The 26,380-nt window shown below is 47.1% G+C and overlaps 1 protein-coding gene across 6 annotated transcripts in view; it reads right to left on the reverse strand.

Annotated features, from left to right (window-relative positions):
- Positions 1-999: 999 nt before the first annotated feature.
- grin1b (glutamate receptor, ionotropic, N-methyl D-aspartate 1b) overlaps positions 1,000-26,380 on the reverse strand; it is a 69,204-nt gene continuing 43,823 nt past the window's right edge. For 3 of the 6 annotated variants that reach the window (XR_003273971.1, XR_003273970.1, XR_003273973.1), the window contains 13 exons: positions 25,429-25,564; positions 25,187-25,314; positions 23,188-23,352; positions 21,990-22,108; positions 21,414-21,526; positions 21,183-21,331; positions 18,073-18,230; positions 17,820-17,981; positions 16,904-17,013; positions 16,646-16,791; positions 7,427-7,534; positions 7,099-7,253; positions 1,054-1,115 (listed from right to left, as the gene is read on the reverse strand). Coding sequence is in view for 2 of the 6 variants with exons in the window: in XM_026186175.1 (XP_026041960.1) it covers positions 1,050-1,115; positions 7,427-7,534; positions 16,646-16,791; positions 16,904-17,013; positions 17,820-17,981; positions 18,073-18,230; positions 21,183-21,331; positions 21,414-21,526; positions 21,990-22,108; positions 23,188-23,352; positions 25,187-25,314; positions 25,429-25,564 (1,560 nt within the window). In the remaining 4 variants the exon portion in view is untranslated. Of the gene's footprint in view, positions 1,116-7,098; positions 7,254-7,426; positions 7,535-16,645; positions 16,792-16,903; positions 17,014-17,819; positions 17,982-18,072; positions 18,231-21,182; positions 21,332-21,413; positions 21,527-21,989; positions 22,109-23,187; positions 23,353-25,186; positions 25,315-25,428; positions 25,565-26,380 lie in introns of all 6 variants that reach the window. The other 3 variants (XM_026186175.1, XR_003273972.1, XM_026186176.1) reach the window with 3 other exon arrangements.

Below are 26,380 nucleotides of genomic sequence, written 5' to 3' on the forward strand. Positions count from 1 at the left end.
CCATTCTTGTATTTTGCTCGTTTGTGTTGTTGTGTTTGCACATCTCTGTTGCTTGTGGGGCTCGCACACAAGAATTTCACTCGCATGTGCTGTGCCAGTGTGCCTGCACATGTGATGTGACAATAAAAGTGATTTGATTTGATTTGATTTGATTTTATGGGGACATTTCTACAGTGTGGGAACATTTCTACAGTGTGGGAACATTTCTACAGCGGGGACATTTCTGCATTATGGGGACATTTCTGTATTATAAGGACAATTCTGCATTATGGGGACATTTCTGTATTATAAGGACAATTCTGCATTATGGGGACATTTCTGTATTATAAGGACAATTCTACATTATGGGGACATTTCTACAGTGTGGGAACATTTCTACAGTGTGGGGACATTTCTACAGTATGGGGACAATTCTGCATTATGGGGACATTTCTGTATTATAAGGACAATTCTACATTATGGGGACATTTCTGCATTATGGGGACATTTCTGCATTATGGGGACATTTCTGCAGTGTGGGGACATTTCTACAGTGTGGGGACATTTCTGTATTATAAGGACAATTCTGCATTATGGGGACATTTCTACAGTGTGGGGACATTTCTGCATTATGGGGACATTTCTACAGTGTGGGGACATTTCTGCATTATGGGGACATTTCTACAGTGTGGGGACATTTCTGCATTATGGGGACATTTCTACAGTGTGGGGATATTTCTACAGTGTGGGGACATTTCTGCATTATGGGGACATTTCTACAGCATGGGGACATTTCTACAGTGTGGGGACATTTCTGCATTGTGGGGACATGCTTTAAAGTGTTCAGTGTCAGCATTAAGGTTCCAGATCAGTTTTTCAGTCCCCACTCCATAAGGAATAAAGGTAAGCATGTGTGTGTGTGTCACTATGGGATACCGTCCAAAAGCCCTGCTGTCATTACATCGTCCTTCCTGTCCATCTGTGTGTGTGTGTGTGTGTGTGTTTGTGTATCCAGAGGGTCAGTGTGTGTCTGTGTGGCTCAGCAGCAGCAGTGAAGCTCGCTCGCTCTCTCAGACCACGGTGCTGACGGAGGGATCTGATAGGTTGAGCTGGCCGGTGATGTCGGTCGGGTACGGCTACAGAGAGAGCAAACACACAGGTTATAAACAGCAGCATCACACACTGGCTGATCCTGAGCTGTACCCTCTCATGGGTCCTGCCTACATTCCTGTTTTCATCTGAAGGACTTATTAGCAGTGGAGGAAGCGTTCAGGTGTTTTACTCAGGCGTTACCTGCACACAAGCAGCTGTTAGCGTGAAGATGCTAACAGGTCTCCTTTGTTAAAAAGATGGATTTGCACATTTGCACCACAGCGAGCCTGTCAGACTTCACTGCAGACACACAGGATCGTTACGTTAAGAATTACCTCCTTTAAACAGATTAATATCCTGGCATCAGTGCAGGGCTGGACATTTGAATCCTACATCACTTTTCACTCGTCTACAAAGTTCACCGTGATATTTTGGGACGTGTTTAAAGGACCGTCCCTTAAAGGTTTCAGGCTGCTGGACATGAATTAAACATCGTCTTCCATCGTGTGAGCCGGGCTGAAGCTCTGCCACGGGCAGCATCAAACTTTCATGTGTGAACAGAAGCAGCAGCACAGGCCAGGCTGTCGGTTCGATTCCCAACAGTGTGCGTTGGTTTCTTTAGGAAACCTGATTGTTTGTCAGCCTGAGAGCGTTGTTGACACAGGGCTGCAAAACACACGTGAGTTTCTCTAAGACAGAGAAATGATCCAAGCCATGCAGTGCAGTGCTGTGTACAGCAGGCTGTCTGTCTGCTGTGTGAGCACAGTTGGACTCACGAACGAGTGCTGTTCTCAGTATGGACGAAACGATGATCACACTCCCACAGACGTTCACTGTGGACCTCACCACTCTGTCTCACTTCATAAGACAATTTTTCTAACATTAGTTTCTGATGCTAAATTAAGTTTTAATGCACATATTTTTCAATTATGTATAATATATAAATTTATACTGTGAAATCAGTTTTCCTGCAGGGATTTTAATCCTAACATTCATTTTTTATTCTAGCATAGATTGTTACTGACAACATTTGAGGGTCACTGATTTTATGCTAATGCTAGTTTATTTATTATGTTATTATTGATGTTTTTACATTTTCTTATATGATTTTAACCTAAATTTTTTCTGCTTAATGTAATCTTAACTGTTCTGACTCACAATAATAATTACCATCACATATAAAGAAAAATGGTGATATTTTTTAAATGTCACACTGTCACTAGAACATGTCGACGCCTGTTTAATCATCATAGAAAGTTGGTTCTGTTCATCTAAATGTTACAGTGGGGCAAAAAAGTATTTAGTCAGCCACCGATTGTTCAAGTTCCCCCACCTAAAATGATGACAGAGGTCAGTAATTTGCACCAGAGGTACACTTCAACTGTGAGAGACAGAATGTGAAAAAAAAATCCATGAATCCACATGGTAGGATTTGTAAAGAATTTATTGGTAAATCAGGGTGGAAAATAAGTATTTGGTCAATAACAAAAATACAACTCAATACTTTGTAACATAACCTTTGTCGGCAATAACAGAGGTCAAACGTTTACTATAGGTCTTTACCAGGTTTGCACACACAGTAGCTGGTATTTTGGCCCATTCCTCCATGCAGATCTTCTCGAGAGCAGTGATGTTTTGGGGCTGTCGCCGAGCAACACGGACTTTCAACTCCCGCCACAGATTTTCTATGGGGTTGAGGTCTGGAGACTGGCTAGGCCACTCCAGGACTTTCAAATGCTTCTTACGGAGCCACTCCTTTGTTGCCCGGGCGGTGTGTTTTGGATCATTGTCATGTTGGAAGACCCAGCCTCGTTTCATCTTCAAAGTTCTCACTGATGGAAGGAGGTTTTGGCTCAAAATCTCACGATACATGGCCCCATTCATTCTGTCCTTAACACGGATCAGTCGTCCTGTCCCCTTGGCAGAAAAACAGCCCCATAGCATGATGTTTCCACCCCCATGCTTCACAGTAGGTATGGTGTTCTTGGGATGCAACTCAGTATTCTTCTTCCTCCAAACACGACGAGTTGAGTTTATACCAAAAAGTTCTACTTTGGTTTCATCTGACCACATGACATTCTCCCAATCCTCTGCTGTATCATCCATGTGCTCTCTGGCAAACTTCAGACGGGCCTGGACATGCACTGGCTTCAGCAGCGGAACACGTCTGGCACTGCGGGATTTGATTCCCTGCCGTTGTAGTGTGTTACTGATGGTGACCTTTGTTACTTTGGTCCCAACTCTCTGCAGGTCATTCACCAGGTCCCCCCGTGTGGTTCTGGGATCTTTGCTCACCGTTCTCATGATCATTTTGACCCCACGGGATGAGATCTTGCGTGGAGCCCCAGATCGTGGGAGATTATCAGTGGTCTTGTATGTCTTCCATTTTCTGATGATTGCTCCCACAGTTGATTTTTTCACACCAAGCTGCTTGCCTATTGTAGATTCACTCTTCCCAGTCTGGTGCAGGTCTACAATACTTTTCCTGGTGTCCTTCGAAAGCTCTTTGGTCTTGGCCATGGCGGAGTTTGGAGTCTGACTGTTTGAGGCTGTGGACAGGTGTCTTTTATACAGATGATGAGTTCAAACAGGTGCCATTCATACAGGTAACGAGTGGGGGACAGAAAAGCTTCTTACAGAAGACGTTACAGGTCTGTGAGAGCCAGAGATTTTCCTTGTTTGAGGTGACCAAATACTTATTTTCCACCCTGATTTACCAATAAATTCTTTAAAAATCCTACCATGTGAATTCATGGATTTTTTTTTCACATTCTGTCTCTCACAGTTGAAGTGTACCTCTGGTGCAAATTACTGACCTCTGTCATCATTTTAAGTGGGGGAACTTGCACAATCGGTGGCTGACTAAATACTTTTTTGCCCCACTGTATGTCTCCAGTTCAGCTGATTTTATGGGATTGTCAGCAGAAAGCGCAAAAACACAGCAGCTTATTCTTCATGCTAACATCAGTGTTTTTATGCTAGCAGTAGGTAGCACAGAAACACTGTTTGTGTGATTCTAACAATTTTATTTTATTTATATCCACCAAATATGTAGATTGTTTGTGTAGGCCTGACACTGTGTCTTCTGTCACATTGCACACCATGCTAAGATTAGTTTTCCACTAACAGTTCTCTGGAAAGACTGGAGCTCTGTGGCTGGAGACCAGTTTAAAAATCACAATAGGTTTAACTGTTTGACACTAAAATATAAAGACATGATCAGTGGCACAAGACTTTTGCACAGTGCTGCATTATCAATAAGTTATAATATAAGCATACTAATGCTAGCATGCTAAGAGCCCAGCACGCTCTTCATTCATTTGTAGCCACAACTTTAAAAATGTGAACAAAATGCAGAATGTTACGTAGTTTTTAGCTATTGTGCTGTTTACAAAAAAAACCAAACTAGAATTGATGAAGAAGATCAAAGCTGTTCTTAATGCACAGTTTTGATCATGCTAATGTTGGTTTTTTTTTATGCTAACATGAATTGTTTTCATGCTAGCGTTTTTTATGGCAACATAAACATTTTCGTGTGAATGTCAGTGTTTTTTGACAAAATAAGCTTGTGGAGCTTTTTTCACCTTTTTATCTCCAAAGCACTGAGTAGGAAGTGGCTTCCAAAGTTTAACCAATCAGATGAAAGCTGGCTTTTAGAGACGAGAGACTTAAAGAGACAGTAAACTGGCTTGTTGTAGACAGGATTGTTTTTGAGTGTGAATCGTGAGCGGGTTAGCTCCATGTAAACATCAGAAACCACTGAGGGAGCCATCCAATGTAGACCACAATCAATGCTGTACTCTGAGTAAAAGTACTTAGTTACTTTCCACCACTGCTAATGTGACGACTGATGGAGTTTGCCCGCAGCGAGGCGGGGCAAAGCTGGGGGTCTGGTTTAGAGTGCGGGTGTGTTTTCAGCCTACAGTCGGTCGTGCTTGCAGAGGAGGACAGAGGCAGTGTGTGTGTAGTACAGCATGTAGTCTGGACACCATTCAAATCCACTGAGAGAGAAAAACACTCATATAGAAAATAAAGAGAGATGATCACAAGAGAAATGAGTCAGCTCTGCTCCAACACCCGCTTCAGCTGGCTGGGTGTGATCAGCAGCTGGTTCTTCTGCTGCTGATGAACATTAAAGCATTTCAATGAGCTCTCCTCACTGAAACAGTTTAACGTGCAGCAGCTCCTTAAATCCCTGAGATGACACGCTTTGGCACTATTTTGACTCCCTTTACATCAAACCACTGCTTATCTGGAGGGAGGAGGGATGCAAAATGTGCCAGAACGCTGCAGATTTTAAGACACATCACAAAGTTTGGCACATTTCAGATCGTCCGACTGAGGAGGAGAGTTTCACCAACGCTGCAGAAAAACAGACCTCAGAAATCCTGCAGCTTCGCTCAGATCTGAAGCTGCCACAGTAACAGCACTGAGGTCATTTATAGATCGTTAACAGCTGAGTCCTGTGGGAACAAGAGACGGTCAGGAAGACCCGAGCAGCCGACCAGACGCTGAAACAGACAGGAGTTAGAGGAGACGGACGAGTCTCTGCTGGGCAACCTGTGAGGGCGAGAGGCCGGGAGACAAAGTGTGTGGGGACATTTGGAAATGAAGGGACAGAGAGATGACAGGACAGGAAGGAGAGGAAACAACCAATCAGAGAGAGACAGGACAAAGGACAGGACAATGGACATGACAAAGGACAGGACAAAGGACATGACAAAGGACATGACAAAGGACAGGACAAAGGACATGACAAAGGACATGACAAAGGACAGGACAAAGGACATGACAAAGGACATGACAAAGACATGACGAAGGACAGGACAAAGGACATGACAAAGGACAGGACAAAGGACATGACAAAGGACAGGACAAAGGACATGACAAAGGACATGACAAAGACATGACGAAGGACAGGACAAAGGACAGGACAAATGACAGGATGAATGACAGGACAAAGGACATGACAAAGGACATGACAAAGGACATGACAAAGACATGACGAAGGACAGGACAGAGGACAGGACAAAGGACATGACAAAGACATGACGAAGGACAGGACAAAGGACATGACAAAGACATGACAAAGACATGACGAAGGACAGGACAGAGGACAGGACAAAGGACATGACAAAGACATGACGAAGGACAGGACAAAGGACATGACAAAGACATGACGAAGAACATGACAAAGGACAGGACAAAGGACAGGACAAAGGACATGACAAAGACATGACGAAGGACAGGACAAAGGACATGACAAAGACATGACGAAGAACATGACAAAGGACAGGACAAAGGACAGGACAAATGACAGGATGAATGACAGGACAAAGGACATGACAAAGGACATGACAAAGGACATGACAAAGACATGACAAAGGACAGGACAAAGGACAGGACAAAGGACATGACAAAGACATGACGAAGGACAGGACAAAGGACATGACAAAGACATGACGAAGGACAGGACAAAGGACAGGACAAAGGACAGGACAAAGGACAAGACAAAGACATGACGAAGGACAGGACAAAGGACATGACAAAGGACATGACAAAGGACAGGACGAAGGACAGGACAAAGGACATGACAAAGACATGACGAAGGACAGGACAAAGGACAGGACAAAGGACAGGACAAAGACATGACGAAGGACAGGACAAAGGACAGGACAAAGGACAGGACAAAGGACATGACAAAGACATGACGAAGGACAGGACAAAGGACAGGACAAAGGATAGGACAAAGGACATGACAAAGACATGACGAAGGACAGGATAAAGGACATGACAAAGGACAGGACGAACGACAGGACAAAGGACATGACAAAGGACATGACAAAGGACAGGACGAAGGACAGGACAAAGGACATGACAAAGGACATGACAAAGGACAGATCAAAAGACAGGACAAAAGACAGGACAAAGACGGGAGAAGAAAGACCACACAATCTGACCCTCTTCACTTCTCCTTTGCAAGAGGACGATGTGAACCGTGTGAAAACCCAACAAGCGGACCCTGACCTGCCTGGGCGGACCGAACCGGACGTTTCTTTCTGTCTTCAGTCTGTCGCCTTTTGTCTGTCTCAGTGGGACAGATGAGCTGATTGAGGTGGGAAAGCAATGATGGCTGACCAACAGACGGGCGGCCATGATGAGTCAGCAAGGAGATGATGGAGCTGGAGATGAGACGAGAGGGCGAGAGACACACGTGACGAACCGAAGACAAACAGGAGGCGATTACAGACGAGCGAGAGCAGAGAAAAGAAAGACAAACAGATAAAAGATGGAGTGAAGCAGAAGACACGTGGAGGACAGGAGGGAGGAGGGTTGGTGGTCTTCATCTCCTTACCGTGGCATCCCCGGAGGCCCTACGGCGTTTGAGGTCGGAGGTCGAGGTGATGGACCTAAAAGAGGTTTTCAGTTTGGGCTCGGGCTCTGCTCTACCACTTTTCCTATCCTAAAATAAATCATACGATAGGTGCACACACACGTTAACACGCAGCAGAGACACTCGACTAGCTGCATGAGGACACACCTGAGTGTGTGCTGTCAGGTAGAGAGTGTGTGTGTGTCTGTTTGTGTGTGTGTGTCAGACACACTGATCAGCCACAACATTAGAACCACTAACAGTTCACCTGAGTAATAATTTAGCAGGAAGTCGAGTCGATGGAAAGTTTGAAGCTAAAGTGGCGTGATGAGGAGAGCAGCTGCAGGCGGAGGCGGGACTATCGTTCCTTCAGTATTTATGTGTCTCGTTGCTGTTTCTTGATTAGCGGCGTGTCGTCTAATCGAAGGTCAGCTGGTGGATTTAACAGGAAGCAGGTGAAGGTTGTTAAAGTGAACCTTTGTGTCTGAACCTTCATCATCATCATGACTGTGGCTCAACACAAGCACAGAGCGAGAGCGCCTCCTGCTGTTCAGGGTGTTGGTCTCATTACTGCCCGTGAGGTTTTCAGGAGCACGGCCATTGGCCTTCTGTTGAGCTCTGTTTGTTTTACTTCTGTGATTTTCCTCTCTGGACCCTGAAAGATGATTTCTGCATAACCAGTGAAGGTGATCTAAAGGATGAACTGTGGTCGAGTCAGGGACAGGTCGTGGGTGCCTGAGGCCCACTGAGACCAGATCCCACAGAAGAGCTCCTGCAGAAAAAAGCATCGCAGCGCTCTGACTTCTTTCCAACATCGAACACTCGTACAGTGAGCTGTGTGACGGGTCACTGCCTGCCTACATGTTTGAAATGTCATTTCCTGAGGAGGAGACACTCGGCTGTAGCTGCTCTCTACCTTTGATAGGAACTCACTGGTTTGTCTCTACAGGTGTACTGGAGACTTCAGAAACAGAAAGGTGCTTGGTGACCTGAAACACAATCTGACCTCGTTGTTTTAGTCATCCCAGAGGCTTCAACTCTTATCAGCTGTTCCTATTTACCTGGTGATCACCTGAGGTGGTCGTTGGCCACCCTGTCATCAAGTGAACCACCTCAAGGTTCCAGTAAGGCTTCCACTGACTGGAAAAGCATCTTCTGACTTAGTTATAGGTGGCTGACCATCAGAGCTGTGAGTCACCACCTCATCTGTAGGGTAAAAAGAAGTCCAGGTGCCATTGAACGGCCTGGTGGTCAGAAGAGTCAGAGCTGGACCGTGGAGCGCCAGAAGAAGAGTGTCCAGTCTGATGAAGAGTGTTTTATTTCCCATCGTCAGGACACACTGGAAACCAACGCTGCATCAGCAGTTTGAGGAACATGACAAGGAGATCTGATCCACAGAGGCTCATCTCACATCCACCCAGAGTCACCTCCACCTTTTATTTTGGCGTCAACTATTAGAACAACCAGCTCACTGTGATATACCCACGACAATTTCCATGTTCAAGTTTTGATTGGTCTGACTGTGTCTTCAGCTCTTTATCTCTCTCCCTGTGTGTGTTGGGTAGGTCTCCTGAGGTACGCCGGTCACCAGGGTCTCCCCGAGCCTCCCCGAGCCCCCCGTGCCTCCCCGAGCCTCCCCGAGCCTCCCCGAGCCCCTCGTGCCTCCCTGAGCCTCCCCGAGCCAGGGACTGGCAGCTGCAAGTATGAGATGGGTTTTATGGTTAAACACCCCGCCCACCACTGAGTATTTGTGTGCGTGTTATTGGTTAATTAATTCACGCCTGCGTGCAGCGTCCTGGCTCAGAGGATGGAGGCGATTGGGTGCTTCTAATGCTGCGGCTGACGGCTGTATCCCTGTTATGTGGTGTGTCAGTGGGGCTGTTCTCGGTGCCGCAGTGAAGCTCTCATTCAGTTCACTTTGATTTCTACAAAAACTGCCTCAGAGCGCTGCACAGAACCCAGAGCCTGAAGTCCCTACAGCTTCAGATGAAGTGATGCTTCAGTAAAACGGAGCAGCGCTGTCCTGTTTTACTGCCCACACAAACACACAGCAGCAGGGAGACACCAACGTGAGGCTCAAACACAGGAACACGACAGGAAATCAACCTCAAAGCAAAGGAAACATCGTGGGGGAGGGGTACGGGGCAGGGGAGGGGGGTGAGGCAGGGGGAACAAAGATGGCGTATGAGGCCCGAATGAAGCCGCGAACACGTGGGATCATTATACCAACACTCTGCTGTTATAATGCCATCTCTCCTGGGGAGGGCGGGGAACAGAAAACAGAACGGGGGAGGGGCGGCGGCACATGGCTGATGATCACATGGTGTCTGACCTCTAACATCGTATGAAGATATAAGTTTGACCTTTGACCCACCACAGTGACAGTTGAGGTGAGAGCTGGGCATCAGTGGCGAGACGTTCTTGCTCTGTTCTTTTTAGTGCCAACAAACCGTACGAGGACGTAAACACGGGTCAAAGCTGAAACCGCACAATCGAGAACCCGTGATGTCATAGGTGGGGGCGGGGTTATTGTTACCAAACTCAGCGCCCACCAAAATGAAAAATCTAACTTAACTAAGAGAAACGAATTTTTATGCTACTGCAAATATCAAAGCAACACCTGAAATATTAATAAGTCCACTGCAGAGATGGGCTGTGACATTTTACTGTAATCACATTACTTTTTTCAAGTAGCTTGACCGACTCTGGTCCAGTATAACCTGACATGTACCTCTGCACACATTTCAGCTTCTTCTTTCAGTGTCAACATTTCTCAGATGTACTGGGAAGCCTGAAGCAGAGAAACCACAGCTGACCAGTGTTTGGCAGCGAAACGTTAATGGTACGAAGTCAGTTACATGTTGTGTTGCAGGTTTGTTGATAAAAAGAAAAACAGAAGCTGAAAATCTGTTTGAATTTCACACCCAGCTCTCGTTTGGACTCTCAGAAACACGTTCAAAACAGAGAAACCAAAAAGCCAACACTAATCTGACACACAGGTTCAGCCAAAGGCCCAAACTGGGTGTCAGACTGGTTAAACTGGGCAGACTGGTCCCAGTGAGATGTTTCTGGGCCCAGTGACAGAACAGTGGAAGACTTGGATCGGAGCAGCAGTCAGTAACAGCACATGAAAAATAAAAAAACACCATCATTACAGGTTTTCAGTCGTTGAGCAACAGCCATTAAGGATGCGATGAACACACTTCCTGCCTGGACTCTGCTGACTTTACGAAGACGTGCATGAAAATGAAACAGCAGCGAGTCTTGGAGCTACAAACCACATAAAGCAAAGAGATGCTCGCACTGAGTTTCATCCTACAAGAACTCAAATGTTCACAGTGTTTTCATTAAAGAGTGACGTCTTTCTGCAGGTGACGTGTGTCTGGATCCCCCAAATATAACTGTGACCACACTGTACAGATGTCACCGTTTCACAGCGTTCTCACGGATCAATAAAGTTCAGCTTTGGTGAGATTATTGTATCTGTGTCTGTCTGGTAGATTTCCCCTGAATGTTCTTTACTTTGGTATCTCTGTGTCTTATTTTGGTTTTACTTCCTCCTTCTGACCATCTGTCCTCATGTCTTCCACCACGTCTTCTAATAGTGTCGAGAGGACGTCTACGTGACCCACCCAAAGACATGGCCGCCATCGGCATGATCAGCAACTTTGGACAAACAGCTATTTAAGAAGCCCCCCCCATACAGGTCACCTTACAGATGTGAGTGTTCCAAGTATTCAGAATCAAGTTTGAGTCTCACACACGTTACAGGAGTGTCCTGGGGGAAACGAGAGCCCGTCAGTCGATCGTTACTTGGAGACACGAGTGTTAGCAGGTTTGCTGGACGGGGACCTATCAGACTGATCTGTCTGAGGCTAGCTGTCTGAACGTCCTGCCCCCTTGAAGTCTGCTCTCTTCTAATTGGTCGTTTTCTGGAAGCCTGCTGAAGGGCAGCAGCTTGTGAGCTGTGCAGCAATGGACTCGGTAAGTAAACCTGTAGACAGTGATCCATCATTATTTGAAACTTGGGCTCATGTGACGTGAATAATCACCTATTACATGTTAGCAAATACTCAAAACCACAACAGGTTTAAGGAATCTGTGGAAAATACAGATGATTGTGTTTCCGAGCTCCTCCAGCTGCTAACACCTGTGCTAACTCTGGGCCTTCAGTCACAGCTGTGTGAAATGCTAATCATCCTCAGCTAACTGCTAGCCTGCAGCGGCTGCTGTTTGAAGTGCTAATCCCGGCACGGCAGCGAGGATTATTCATGTGACAGCTGAGCACAGCTGCTGGCAAGAAAACATCTGGAACAAAGGAGAGAGGGAGCAGATTTCTCCTGTTTTCTGATCGTGCAAATGTGGATCCAGTGTTCAGTCTTCAGTGTGATGAAGGATATATTTATGAGATCATTTTAATTTGTTAGCTACAGAAAAAATAAAGCAGCTTAGAGGAGGCCAAAATGAATGAATCGTGAGGAGGACAGCATTATTATTATGATATCAAAGCCTGGGCTGCATCATTGCCATTCCAGGACTAACTGTCAGTGTTGGGAAGGTTACTTTTAAAATGTACTCCACTACAGATTACAGATTACATGCCCCAAAATGTATTCTGTAACGTATTCTGTTACGTTACTCAATGAGAGTAAAGTATTCTGAATACTTTGGATTACTTAATCCAATAGCACACCACGTTATTATCACTGTGACTTACACTGTACATGTTTTGGCTCTCCAACATATTATTAGAGCCTTTACAGTAATCTGATTCCTGATTCACTTAATCCATTCTCCATGTGTGAAATTAGAAATATCACACATGGAAATATCCTGTCTCAGAGTGACGCTGAAAAACTAGTTCATGCATTTATTACTTCCAGGCTGGACGACTGTAATTCATTATTATCAGGAAGTCCTAAAAACTCCCTGAAAAGCCTTCAGCTGATCCAAAATGCTGCAGCAAGAGTCCTGACAGAGATTAGAAAGAGAGAGCAGATTTCTCCTGTTTTGGCTTCCTGTTAAATCCAGAATTCAAAATCCTGCTCCTCACATACAAGGTCTTAAATAATCAGGCCCCATCTGATCTTAATGACCTTGTAGTACCATATCACTCAAGTTCCTCTCTCAGGTGAAGTGTCAGAGGAATGAACGAGTCAGAACCAACTCAGCCTGTCTGTGTTTTTTAATTGGTCTGTTTGCTGTGTGAGGCTTTGCAGCGCTCCCAGAAAACCCAAAGAAACCGTGAATGAACCAGCTGTATTACAGCTCAGGTCATGTGACTACAGGTGCACTGTGCACAGCCATATCTGTAGATTCCCGCCGCCCTTCGATCGCCCTCACAGAACCATTAAGTTTCATTTAAAGCTTAACTACAGCAGCCATTTTAACAGCGTGTAATCGAGGAGACAGAGGTTGTCGGGAGCATTTCCACACCACCGCCAGACGAACTACATTAAACCAACTGTGCATGTTTGTACCGGATGTGCTGCAGTCCATCCTGCAGTGACTGCAGTAGTTGTGTGTGTGAGTCCCCGCGGTGCTGATCTGATCACCCATCGGTCAATCAACAGCAGGAAGTCGTTAAAGCTTGGAAGGAAATTAATCAGAAACCCAGGTGGAGCGAAGGCATCCTCGCTGAGGCAGTGTTAATGGAGCTTCCTGTTTTACCTTATCATAACTCTGACTATGACGATGTGTGGATCTACACACAGACACAGCTGTGTTTTCATTCTTCCACTGACGTGCACGTCACACATGCAGCAGCTGAAGAAGGGCAGAAAATTACATTCAGGCTACGTCCACACCGGCCCGGATAGATTTGAAAACGGCGTTTTTGTCTGAAAACGCTCCGCGTCCACACTAGCGTTCACAGAGTTGTACGTCCACATTGAAACGGCCAAAAACGCTTCCGTTCCAGTCCTGCACATGCGTGAAACGCAAGAAGATTCGACCTGCCTCATTTCTGTCTGCCGTTTATTTACGTTCCGGCTCGTTGACACGTCGGCAAAATGTGGAGGAAAAGCACCGAGTTTTTTAAATGGACTCACAATGAGGTGGAGTCGTTGCTGCAAGTAACACAAAAGTACAAAGTTGCAAAAGCGAGTGAGAATTAAAGAATTTGAAGAAAAGCTCTCAGGAGCATGTACAGGCTGATGTTGATCTTTAATAGGGCTGTCAAACAAAACAACTGCTGTGTAACGCCCTCCGCTATCTCAGTTTAATTGGTCACATGACTGCATCACATGACTAAAATGCGTCATCATTTTAGAAAGTCTCCGTTTTCACTGTCCACACTGTGACGGGACAGCTCCATTTTGAAATGTATGCGTTTTGAAAACGCTGCGTTTTTCAGTGTCTCAGTGAGGACGGGAGGCCAAAACGTGTGGACGTAGCCTGTTTTTACTTGTTTGTGAAAACAGCTGCTGACCTCACACAGTCCACAAACTCATCACTACAGAAAGCAGCAGGTCAAAGTTCATATTTTGATTATGTCATAGTGGTGGTTTTCTACACCCACTTCCTGCACGTTGTATTTAGAATGGGCAGCCAATCGGGGGAAAGTTGACTTAAAGGGGGAGGAGCTAGAACGGCTTGTCTCAGACAGAAGACGAGCTGCAGGGTGGCGTCAGATAAAGAAGGATTATTATGAACCGTGAATCATGAGAAGCTGCTCTGTGAGAGTCCAGGAATAAAACCACGGAGTCGACCAAGCTTTCCTCATTTCTGTGACTCATTAGTGGGCTGAATAACCCCAGACTAACCTCAGACTAACCCCAGACTAACCTCAGGCTAACCTCAGACTAACCCCAGACTAACCTCTGACTAACCTCTGGCTAACCTCTGGCTAACCTCAGGCTAACCTCTGACTAACCTCAGGCTAACCTCAGACTAACCTCAGACTAACCCCAGACTAACCTCTGACCAATCTCAGACTAACCTCTGACTAACCTCTGGCTAACCTCTGACTAACCTCTGGCTAATCTCTGACCAATCTCAGACTAACCTCTGACTAACCCCAGACTAACCTCTGACTAATCTCAGACTAATCTCAGACTAACCTCTGACTAACCTCAGGCTAACCTCAGACAAACCCCAGGCTAACCTCTGACCAATCTCAGACTAACCTCTGACTAACCTCAGACTAACCTCTGACTAACCTCAGACTAACCTCTGACTAACCCCAGACTAACCTCTGACTAACCTCAGGCTAACCTCAGACAAACCCCAGACTAACCTCTGACTAACCTCAGACTAACCTCAGACTAACCTCTGACCAACCCCAGACTAACCTCTGACTAATCTCAGACTAACCTCAGACTAACCTCTGACTAACCCCAGACTAACCTCTGACTAATCTCAGACTAACCTCTGACTAATCTCAGACTAATCTCAGACTAACCTCTGACTAACCTCAGGCTAACCTCTGACTAACCCCAGACTAACCTCTGACCAATCTCAGACTAACCTCTGACTAACCCCAGACTAACCTCTGACCAATCTCAGACTAACCTCTGACTAACCCCAGACTAACCTATGACTAACCCTAGGCTAACCTCTGACCAATCTCAGGCTAACCTCTGACTAACCCCAGGCTAACCTATGACTAACCCCAGGCTAACCTCTGACCAATCTCAGACTAACCTCTGACTAACCCCAGACTAACCTCTGACTAACCTATGACTAACCTATGACTAACCCCAGACTAACCTCTGACCAATCTCAGGCTAACCTCTGACTAACCCCAGGCTAACCTATGACTAACCCCAGGCTAACCTCTGACCAATCTCAGGCTAACCTCTGACTAACCCCAGACTAACCTATGACTAACCCAAGACTAACCTCTGACCAATCTCAGACTAACCTCAGGCTAACCTCAGGCTAACCTCAGACTAAACTCTGACTAACCTCAGGCTAACCTCAGACTAATCTCAGACTAACCTATGACTAACCCCAGGCTAACCTCTGACCAATCTCAGGCTAACCTCTGACTAACCTATGACTAACCTATGACTAACCTCTGGCTAACCTCTGACCAATCTCAGACTAACCTCTGACTAACCCCAGACTAACCTATGACTAACCCAAGACTAACCTCTGACCAACCTCAGGCTAACCTCAGGCTAACCTCAGACTAACCTCAGACTAAACTCTGACTAACCTCAGGCTAACCTCAGGCTAACCTCAGACTAATCTCAGACTAACCTATGACTAACCCCAGGCTAACCTCTGACCAATCTCAGGCTAACCTCTGACTAACCTATGACTAACCTATGACTAACCTCTGGCTAACCTCTGACCAATCTCAGACTAACCTCTGACTAACCCCAGACTAACCTATGACTAACCCAAGACTAACCTCTGACCAACCTCAGGCTAACCTCAGGCTAACCTCAGACTAACCTCAGACTAAACTCTGACTAACCTCAGGCTAACCTCAGACTAACCTCAGACTAACCTCAGACTAAACTCTGACTAACCTCAGGCTAACCTCAGGCTAACCTCAGACTAACCTCAGACTAAACTCTGACTAACCTCAGGCTAACCTCAGACTAACCTCAGACTAACCTCAGACTAACCCCAGACTAAACTCTGACTAACCTCAGGCTAACCTCTGACTAACCTCAGGCTAACCTCAGACTAACCTCAGACTAAATTCTGACTAACCTCAGACTAACCTCAGACTAAACTCTGACTAACCCCAGACTATCTCTGACTAACCTCTGACTAACCTCACAAAAGAGAAAATGACACATTTTCTGTTCTGGGGGCTCTGGGCTGTAGGTTGGGCATTTTTCACTTGTTGGTCACAGTTACAGAATAAATCACTCACCGGTGAATCAGAAAACGACCCGAGCTTCACGGAGCCACTGAAAGCTAACCAAGCATCAGTGAGCACGCTCTTGATGATCAGCAGTCAGTTTAATTAACACAACCCTTCATCCTGAGCACAAAACTCATGCTTCTCCTATTAAACAGCAAAGATGACAGATGTTTCCTAACAGATGTAAAAACAAAGGCCTGATCCTGATCTCAGTCCTGCTGCTGGCTATAATGACCTCGCTGTGAGGATCACACATACTGAATACTGTTTACCGCAGAGCCACAGACAGGTGGGCTGAGTGCCATAACGCCACACAGAGCTTCAGCAGAGGTCAGGGCGTAAAGTAAAGTAGAGTAGAGTAAAGTAGAGGGACGGACCTGCAGGTTCTTCCTCCACACATTGACGGCAGCAAAGGCGAGCTGCATCTGTTTCCTGCGGGCGTCTTTGTGCCGTTTGTAGGCGATCTCGATGAAGATGAGGAAGATCCCAGCCACGATGCCTCCAGCAACCAGCATGAACACACCTGAGGGGCACAAGTGACGAGAGACGGCGTGAAACGCTTCACAGGTAACATCTGCTAAACGGCACAGCCTCAGGGGCGCAGTTCATGCAGCAGAGGCAGCACTGAGTCCTACCCGCCATGTTCTCGAAAGTGAGGGTGGCCGGGGCGTTGCTCCTGGAGTCGCACTCCTGGTATCGAACCCACGTCTTGTCGAGATCCTCCATGAAGCCGTTCTCATGAGAACTGTGGAGAGTCAATGAAGCGTGAGCGGACACGTATTTGATTGCTCAGATGTTGGTTTGTGCTCAGGTGTTTTTAATGTGGAAATATGTGTCTGTGTGACATCCTCCACACCCCAGGTCACTCACTTTTTATGTTTTCACGGCCCTGGCGGGGCCTCCTGTGAGATTGGTCTCGTGTGGGCGTGTCCTGCCATCTCGCCCGCCTTTTTGTACTGACTCTAATCATCAATTAAGAGTACTTAAGGCCAGAGATGCACACTTTGTACAAGGACTGACACTAGCAGCACTGACTAACAATGTGCTGAGGTCAGTTTCATCATCATTGATGACCCTACAGCACAGAGCCAACATCCCCACAGTCACAGTGGCCAGAGAAGCAGAAGAACATCACATGAAGAAGGCCCTGAGTAAATGTGGATATCCCAGCTGGACATCTGTCAGAGGGGAAGGCTCCTAAAGAGACGTTTCTCCCACTGAAAATGTCCAGATGAACAGAATCAAGGTTTTGGGAAAATGGTTCGACATTACGAGGTGGAGGAAACACGAAAGCTGTAAGCACATACTCCACCAACACCCTCCCGCTGGTTGTTTCAGGAGTGTGTCGGCGGAGTAGAAATCCTCTTGGCCATCATCGGTGATGACTCTCTAACTCTGACTGTAATCGCAGCCAATCAGAATGTGTCTTTGGTGATCAGAGAAAAGAATCGCTGTGACACAACAGAAACATCTTTCAGCTTCTCAAAGTTTTCCTGTTCGCTAAAACACACCCAGGATGGGCTGCAGGTGAGTACCTGAAGGTTTTCGTACCTGAGAATAGCCAGAGACACGTTCTGTTTCCACGGGCTGTCCTTCCTCATTCCGATCCCGAATCCGGAGCGGAAGAACAGCTCTCCTGTCGTCACCAGATCGCACTTCTGCGACGCCTCAAACTCCAGCACGGCGCTGTCCCAGATGAAGGCGTGAAGCTTACTGCGGGAGGAGGGCGAACGTGTTGACAGAGGCAATCTCCACAGTACAACAGGTGCGTTCACGACAGGTGTGCTGACTCTGAGCTGCTTACTTGTCTCGCACAGCTTGGATGGCCTCGGCGGCGCTCTCGTAGTTGTGCTTCTCCATGTGCCGGTACATGGTGCTGAGCTCCACCTGCCTTCTGAAGTAGATATCCACCGAGCTCTGCTTCACTGTGGCGTAGATGAACTTATCTGATGGGTTACGCAGCTGAAAGCGGCAGCACACGGCACAGCGTCACACATTATCTCTGAAACCACGCTCTCCTAACACCTGTGAGGGTCGCACCTGCGTGAGCAGGGTTGGTTCACTCAAGACGAGGAGAACCCAGACGTTTAACACATTTATGAACAAAACCAGGAAAAACATCCGGAGTCGCACAGCTGGAGGAGGCTCGAGCATGACACACCGACTCCTGCATGAGTCAGTCAGGACACGACTGCCCGAACAAACCCTGAGTCCTCAAGGACATGAGCTGGTGGGAGGAGACAGCCTGACAGACACTTGGAGCTCAAATGTGCGATGGTCAGGTTCACCTTCGATCCAGGTGAAGAAAAGCAGGAACTCAAACTGTGTACCTGTGTGTGTGTACCTGTGTGTGTGTACCTGTGTGTGTGTGTGTACCTGTGTGTGTACCTGTGTGTGTGTGTGTGTGTGTGTGTGTGTGTGTGTACCTGTGTGTGTGTGTGTGTGTGTGTGTGTGTACCTGTGTGTGTGTGTACCTGTGTGTGTGTGTGTACCTGTGTGTGTGTGTACCTGTGTGTGTGTGTGTGTGTGTGTACCTGTGTGTGTGTGTACCTGTGTGTGTGTGTGTACCTGTGTGTGTACCTGTGTGTGTGTGTACCTGTGTGTGTGTGTGTACCTGTGTGTGTGTGTACCTGTGTGTGTACCTGTGTGTGTGTGTGTGTGTGTGTGTGTGTACCTGTGTGTGTGTGTACCTGTGTGTGTGTGTGTGTACCTGTGTGTGTGTGTGTGTGTGTGTACCTGTGTGTGTGTGTACCTGTGTGTGTGTGTACCTGTGTGTGTGTGTACCTGTGTGTGTGTGTGTGTGTGTACCTGTGTGTGTGTGTGTGTGTGTGTACCTGTGTGTGTGTGTACCTGTGTGTGTGTGTGTGTGTGTGTGTGTGTGTGTACCTGTGTGTGTGTGTACCTGTGTGTGTGTGTGTACCTGTGTGTGTGTGTGTACCTGTGTGTGTACCTGTGTGTGTGTGTGTGTGTGTGTGTGTACCTGTGTGTGTGTGTACCTGTGTGTGTGTGTGTACCTGCGTGTGTGTGTACCTGTGTGTGTGTGTACCTGTGTGTGTGTGTGTACCTGTGTGTGTGTGTGTGTGTGTGTGTGTGTACCTGTGTGTGTGTGTACCTGTGTGTGTGTGTGTGTGTGTACCTGTGTGTGTGTGTGTGTGTGTGTACCTGTGTGTGTGTGTACCTGTGTGTGTGTGTGTGTGTGGTGTGTACCTGTGTGTGTGTGTACCTGTGTGTGTGTGTGTACCTGTGTGTGTACCTGTGTGTGTGTGTGTGTGTGTGTGTGTGTACCTGTGTGTGTGTGTGTGTGTATCTGTGTGTGTGTGTACCTGTGTGTGTACCTGTGTGTGTGTGTGTGTGTATCTGTGTGTGTGTGTACCTGTGTGTGTACCTGTGTGTGTGTGTGTGTGTATCTGTGTGTGTGTGTACCTGTGTGTGTACCTGTGTGTGTGTGTGTGTGTATCTGTGTGTGTGTGTACCTGTGTGTGTACCTGTGTGTGTGTGTACCTGTGTGTGTGTGTGTGTGTGTGTGTGTGTGTGTGTGTGTGTACCTGTGTGTGTGTGTACCTGTGTGTGTACCTGTGTGTGTGTGTACCTGTGTGTGTGTGTGTGTGTGTGTGTGTGTACCTGTGTGTGTACCTGTGTGTGTGTGTACCTGTGTGTGTGTGTGTGTGTGTGTGTGTGTACCTGTGTGTGTGTGTACCTGTGTGTGTTCCTGTGTGTGTGTGTGTGTGTGTGTACCTGTGTGTGTACCTGTGTGTGTGTGTACCTGTGTGTGTACCTGTGTGTGTGTGTACCTGTGTGTGTGTGTGTGTGTGTGTGTGTGTACCTGTGTGTGTACCTGTGTGTGTGTGTGTGTGTGTGTGTGTGTACCTGTGTGTGTACCTGTGTGTGTGTGTGTGTGTGTGTACCTGTGTGTGTACCTGTGTGTGTGTGTGTGTGTGTGTGTGTACCTGTGTGTGTGTGTGTGTGTGTGTGTGTGTGTGTGTGTGTACCTGTGTGTGTGTGTGTGTGTGTGTGTGTACCTGTGTGTGTGTACCTGCGTGTGTGTGTGTGTGTGTGTACCTGTGTGTGTGTGTGTGTGTGTGTGTACCTGTGTGTGTGTACCTGCGTGTGTGTGTGTGTGTACCTGTGTGTGTGTACCTGCGTGTGTGTGTGTGTGTGTGTGTACCTGCGTGTGTGTGTGTGTGTGTGTGTGTGTGTGTACCTGTGTGTGTGTACCTGCGTGTGTGTGTGTGTTTGTACCTGCGTGTGTGTGTGTGTGTGTACCTGTGTGTGTGTACCTGTGTGTGTGTGTGTGTGTGTGTACCTGTGTGTGTGTGTGTGTGTGTGTGTGTGCATGTATACTGTCACTTCTTTAGACAGTTAAACATTTTCGCTGCTCTGAGTGTTTTTATTCTATATTTTTCTGTATTTTCGCAGCTCTGTGTCCACTCTCTGACACATTTCCCACGTGTGGGACCAATAAAGGTTTATCTCATCGTCCTAACAGAATATCCAGCCCCAGCTGGCTCTGTGCACTCAGACTGACTTCAGAGATCATTTCACACATTTGGATCTTTGATTTCAGTCCAGGTGAAGCTCGTTGCAGGAAACCGTCCTCTCACAGACGAAGAGCTGGGCGGTTTCCAGGTTTGGTCTTTGTAGACTTTCCTGGTTTAAAAGGAACAAATGACGGGCTGTGATAAGGGACGGCACAGACGCCTGGACAGACGATCGAGTGTGAGCCACCTGCTTTTGAAGCTTTTTAAAAGGCCCAGTTTTTACCAACAGGTATGAACCCACTCGTGTCATGTCTCAGGAGACTGAAGGCTTTAGCTTTACAGACTCTTTATAAGGACCCTGAATGCTGCATCAGACACAGATAGCATCCTTTTAACTACCACCTCTTCCTGTGAAGATGACGTAGTGCATCCTCACCCTGGGGTCGTTGATGCCAGTGATGCGCTCCTCAGGCCGGTCCAGCACCAGGAAGGCTGCCAGGTTGGCAGTGTATGAAGCTACGATGATCATGGCGAACCCTGCCCACACCATACCCAGAATCCTGGCCGAGAAACTCCTGGGAGCTCCTGCACGCAGAGCAGACAGGAAGCAGTGCCGTCAGCAGGTAGCAGCGTCTCGCCACCGGCTTTACCTTCAGCATCCTCTTACCTTCTCCTATCCCAGAGTTCAGCAGCACTCCCCACGAGAACCACATGGCCGAGGACAGGGTGAGGGCGTCTTCCTCTTCTTCTTCGCTGTTCACTTTGAACCTTCCGAACGGGCTGCACACACACAGCTGTGTTAGACTTCACAGCTACATCACAGGTAAAAGTCCTATCCTGATTTTGTCAAAGGTCAAAATCAGGATAGGACTTTAAGTGTCTCCCTGGGCACAGACTGGGAAAAAAACCCTCGTTGTCATTCTTCTGTACGGCTGCTCTCAAGCCCCGCCCACCGTCGTAATGTAACCCCGCCTACACCCGTCCCGTGTATGTACGTTTCACGTGCGGTAACAGACCAAATGGAGCGCTCATTAGGAATGGCTGTTTTTGTTGAAAGCCAATACGCCATTTTTACCGTCTCACCCCTGTGACCAGGGGCTTGAACGTGCGACCGAACACGTGGATGAGCTAATAACTCGTTTTGTGGAGTTTGGGATTTCTGCTGCTGTTTTAAAACATGAGTCTACAGCTGAGTGACTCCTTGGAGGGCGGGGGCGTGGTCTGAGGCGTGGTGTTGGTTTACCTGAACCGGTCTAGTAGGTAAAGCATCACTGCCACCACATGGACCGACAGACCGACTAACAGCCACAGCGTGCTCTGGAACGGCTGCATGAACGAGTCCAGAGTGCTGCGAGGGATTTCCTGTGAACACACACACACGTCATTAGTTTTATTTCCAACATTATCTGAGACAGTTTGGAGCAGGAATCTTTTATCAGCTGTTTGAACTCTTTTAGCTCCGCCTCCTTAAAGCCAGCTCCTTCCTGATTGGTCACCATTACCTTTAATGTTCATGTGTCTTAATCTGTTCCAGACTCTTTGAGCTGCTCTCTTACTGATGAAGATTATTTTTAATAAATGAACTAATTAAAGTTTTGTCTGGCTTGGCTCGCAGCGTGAGAACGAGAAACCTGGGTAGTTCGCACGCTGATGGGCGGGGCCTACAGCTCTGCTTTCACAAATGTCCATGCAGCACCTCCTCGCTTCAGCCAATCATCACTCACTTCACTTCAGCTTCTCTCACAGTAACAATCAGCACTGAGCTTTCAGCCACATGCCCAACAAGTCCGGAGACGGGAGCGAGTACGACTCCTCAACACGAACTTTGCTGAGAACAGTTTGTCCCTCGTCCTCCATCTTCACCTGGCCCCAGGTGTCTGCAGGCTGAGCGGCTGATGACCCCCCCACACTAGCAGGGGCTCCCAAGAGCCTGTGAAAGTGACGTGCTCTGTTATCTCCATGTCGGTGTCGCTTACATCACAACTTGCCAATCACATTGTCGGATCATTCAGTTAGCATTAGCCAAGAAGTTAGCTAACACTATTTAAAAGCATCACCAGCAAAGTGAAACGTGGCTAACCGCAAACCTAACGCGATAATAGCTTTGCCTGAATTAATCGCTTACGATTTCTTCTAGAAGACAAAGGCATTTGTGTCTTTTTCGCTATCTCTCCTGGGCTATGACATCACAGTCATGTGATTGGTCAGTTGAGCCTGGGTGAGGGATGCCGTAGGGACAGCACCACAAGCTCGTGTGCATGAACACCAGAACTGTTTAACTAACATGGACTGCACAACATCGCTGTTTCCCTGTGACGAAACGTAACCTCGGTTCTCTGCTGCTCTCACGCTGGCTCAGGCTGAGCATCACCGCTTTGTTGTGTCGTGACAGCGTCACATCATGAACCTTCATCGTGGTTTGCACTTCCTCGCTCGCTCACCTTCTTGACGAGGATGGTGAGCCCCTGGTATTTGAAGGGTTTGGAGAACTCGATGTACTGAGCGCGCTCGTTGTTGATGGTGAGCGGGGCGACGATCATGTCGGCAAGGCCTCCCAGCAGCTCCCCCATCATCCCGTTCCACTCCTTCTTGTTGCTGTTGTTCACCTGCGGGAGGGAGGGAGGGCGGAGCTCTGTTAATGAAGGTTTGAGTTCCTTTTACATCGTTCATTCATGACCTCACTGCAGCAGGTTAAAGGGTTAAATATCTGCAAACCCACATCAGCTGCAACAAACACTGTGAGGTGTGCTCAGCAGCTCCAGCCTGATCACATTATTGATTACTGATGAGCCAATCTGCTGGGAGGAGCACAGCGAATCCCTGATTGGCAGGTTTGAAGTTTCTGGCTTTAAATAATAAAGGAGGATCAGATTTGTCTGAAGCGGCTGCATTTTTAAAGGCTGAGCTCAGATTGAATAAAACATGAAGGAGAACAAGATGCTTTCATGTGATCGACTAAACAGGAAACATCATCCTTCAGGAGCTGGGTATACGTGGAACATAAAGCAGATTTCAGGCGTGAATAATCTGTGAAGAGACGAGAGAGGAGGAAGAGGAGGGGGGGAGGAAGGGGGGGATCCAGAGCACAGAGGAGGCGATGAAGGAGAGCGAGCAGCAGAGAGAGAGATGAATAAATGTCTCTCGTCTCCGGCAAGGTCGGAGTCAGGGACGGAGCGGTGGTCGCCATGGCAACAAGCCTGGGCGACGAGCTGCCGATGGGGATGAATCGGTAAGCAGGTCAGAGAGAGCGAGATGGCGATGACATCATCAGGCCGCAGATAACCACACGTAAGCAGAGACCGTCCGTTTACTTTTGAGAATGAACTGTAATCACATTACTCCAGCTCACTGATGACACAGCCAATCAGAGCCAAGAACAACATCCACACACAGAAATTCTCCTCAACGTGCCACTACTACTCCACAGACTGTATATGAAAGATGGCCAGAGCCTCCGCTGTCGCCATGTTGTTTTTTAGTTTCCAGAAGGGACCATATTTGGATGAGAGGGTGGAGCTTATGCTGTCAGCTGACCATCACCTACACCTGCTAAATCACAGCCTGCTGGGACAGCTCACCTCAGCAGCCATGTTACTGTTGCCACGTAAACAGAACAGCTGTTTGTAACTAAGCTGTTTTGGTGCGTGACGTCGCTCCTGCGAACATCAGCCTGCAGCTGGATGGAAATGTGTTTTAATGTGTTTCAGTATCTAATGTAACCTCCGACCTGCAAACGTGCTGGCACAGATCACACGTCCTTCATCGCCTTCATCATCGTCAGTCTGCTCACCTGAGCTCCACGCCTCAGATCCACCTGAGGGACGGAGCACAGTCAGCTGCAAAGAGCCTGACCGTCATCCCTCACAGGATTACAGGATCAGGATACTCTGATTACAGCAGAGAGCTGAACTTTCCCCTGGAAGTTATTCAGGCTGATGTGACACACACAAATATTCAAACAGGTGTACAGGTACACTCACAGACTGTATGTAAAAGATGGATGTAGCCTTTTTGTTTAAAATGTTATTTTTAATGTGTTTTTATATCCTGGAGGTGGCCAGCAGGGGGCGCCTCTTCTGGTTATGAATACAAGTCTGTGAGACAAGGAGCTTCCTGCTCGGCTGATCTGAGCTCAGTGAGCCGAAGTCGCTGCTCTCAGGTCTGAATGTTCAATTTGGAGATGATGTACTCAGAGTGAGGAAGGAGGAGGAAGCATCGAGGGCGGGGCTACACACTGAGTCTATGAATGTGCAGTGTGCTCAGTCTCTCTGTCAGACCCCCCGTCATCGTCACATCGAGCTCCAAAAAGACGGAAACACTAAACAATTAAGTTGTCCATCTTTGATATACAGTCTTTCATGTAAAGCAGAAGGACAACACGTCCAAACAGGAGGACGTTCGTCATCTCCAAAACCAGAACAGCAGTCATGTGACACTTACTCGCTCCTGCGTGCCAAACTTCCCATCAGCCACCAGGTGAACCTCATAGGTGAAGTTCATACTCATGGCCAGCTTGATGAGCAGGTCGATGCAGAAACCATAGCAACACTGCGGGACGATGGGCTGACCTGGACACATAAACACAGCCTCATTTCAATCATTCAACTTTATATATACGGTGCACAAACACACGCACAGAAAACGGGACAAATCGGGTCTGGGAGGATGGCGTGTTAGCGTACCTGGTATGGTCCCGTTGGGTCCAGTACAGATCACCTTCTTGATCAGGACTCCATTGACGGTGTACTCCTCTTTACACGTCCCGTCGCTTTTCGTTGGCTTCACGTAAACAAATGGCTCCTGATGAATCGTCACGATCTGAGCACACAAACAGCGAACACTCAGAGACGTGGACTGATCCAAACGATCTGGGAGACGCTGACGCTCGTCATCGTGGCATAAATGTTATTACAGCCCACCCATCCAAGCCGTAGTTCATCGTTTGTACAAACCTCAGTTGTGACGGCTTAAAGGTCCACAAAGCTCATTCAGTTTTACATATTTGAATGTAGACATTCGACAGGTCTTAGTCATGTTGCAAAAACACATCTATAAAAGGTTTAACTGTGCCCTGCAACTTGTGCTTCCTCTGATACTATTCTGTGTTTAATTCTAGTGTTTCCTGAAAACTTGCCATAGTTTCTTTTGAAATCTTTGGTTAAACCCAGACTTTATTTGTAATACGTTTCTATAAGAGGAGTGATTTATTTTAAATTTCTATCAATAATATTTGGTTTCTAAATAACATATTTAGAAAACAAATATTTTTTCTGATGGAACAGGAATACCCTCATTTTCTAAGCGCCTACAAGAAATAAATGTTTGACGACGTAGCTGTGATCATGCTCCATAACAGTGGTGCAGTTTGAAATCTGACTGACAGGTTGTTTGAAGTTTTATTGGCATAGGAAGTGATATGTTAACTGAGGCACACCTCAATGTGTGCCCAGGTCTTTAGATAACGTTTTCAAACTCCAAACTTAAATACAACCCTGAAATATCCGTGTAGGTTGTTAGTCATACAGCCCACATGTATATATACAATGGAAATACAGAGGACCAAATACAGAGCCTTGGCCTACTCCACATTTTACATCAATAGAAAATGTAAACATTCACAGGACAGAAAATGAA

This window comes from Astatotilapia calliptera, chromosome 12, assembly GCF_900246225.1.
Source record: "Astatotilapia calliptera chromosome 12, fAstCal1.2, whole genome shotgun sequence".
Lineage (NCBI taxonomy): Eukaryota > Metazoa > Chordata > Actinopteri > Cichliformes > Cichlidae > Astatotilapia > Astatotilapia calliptera.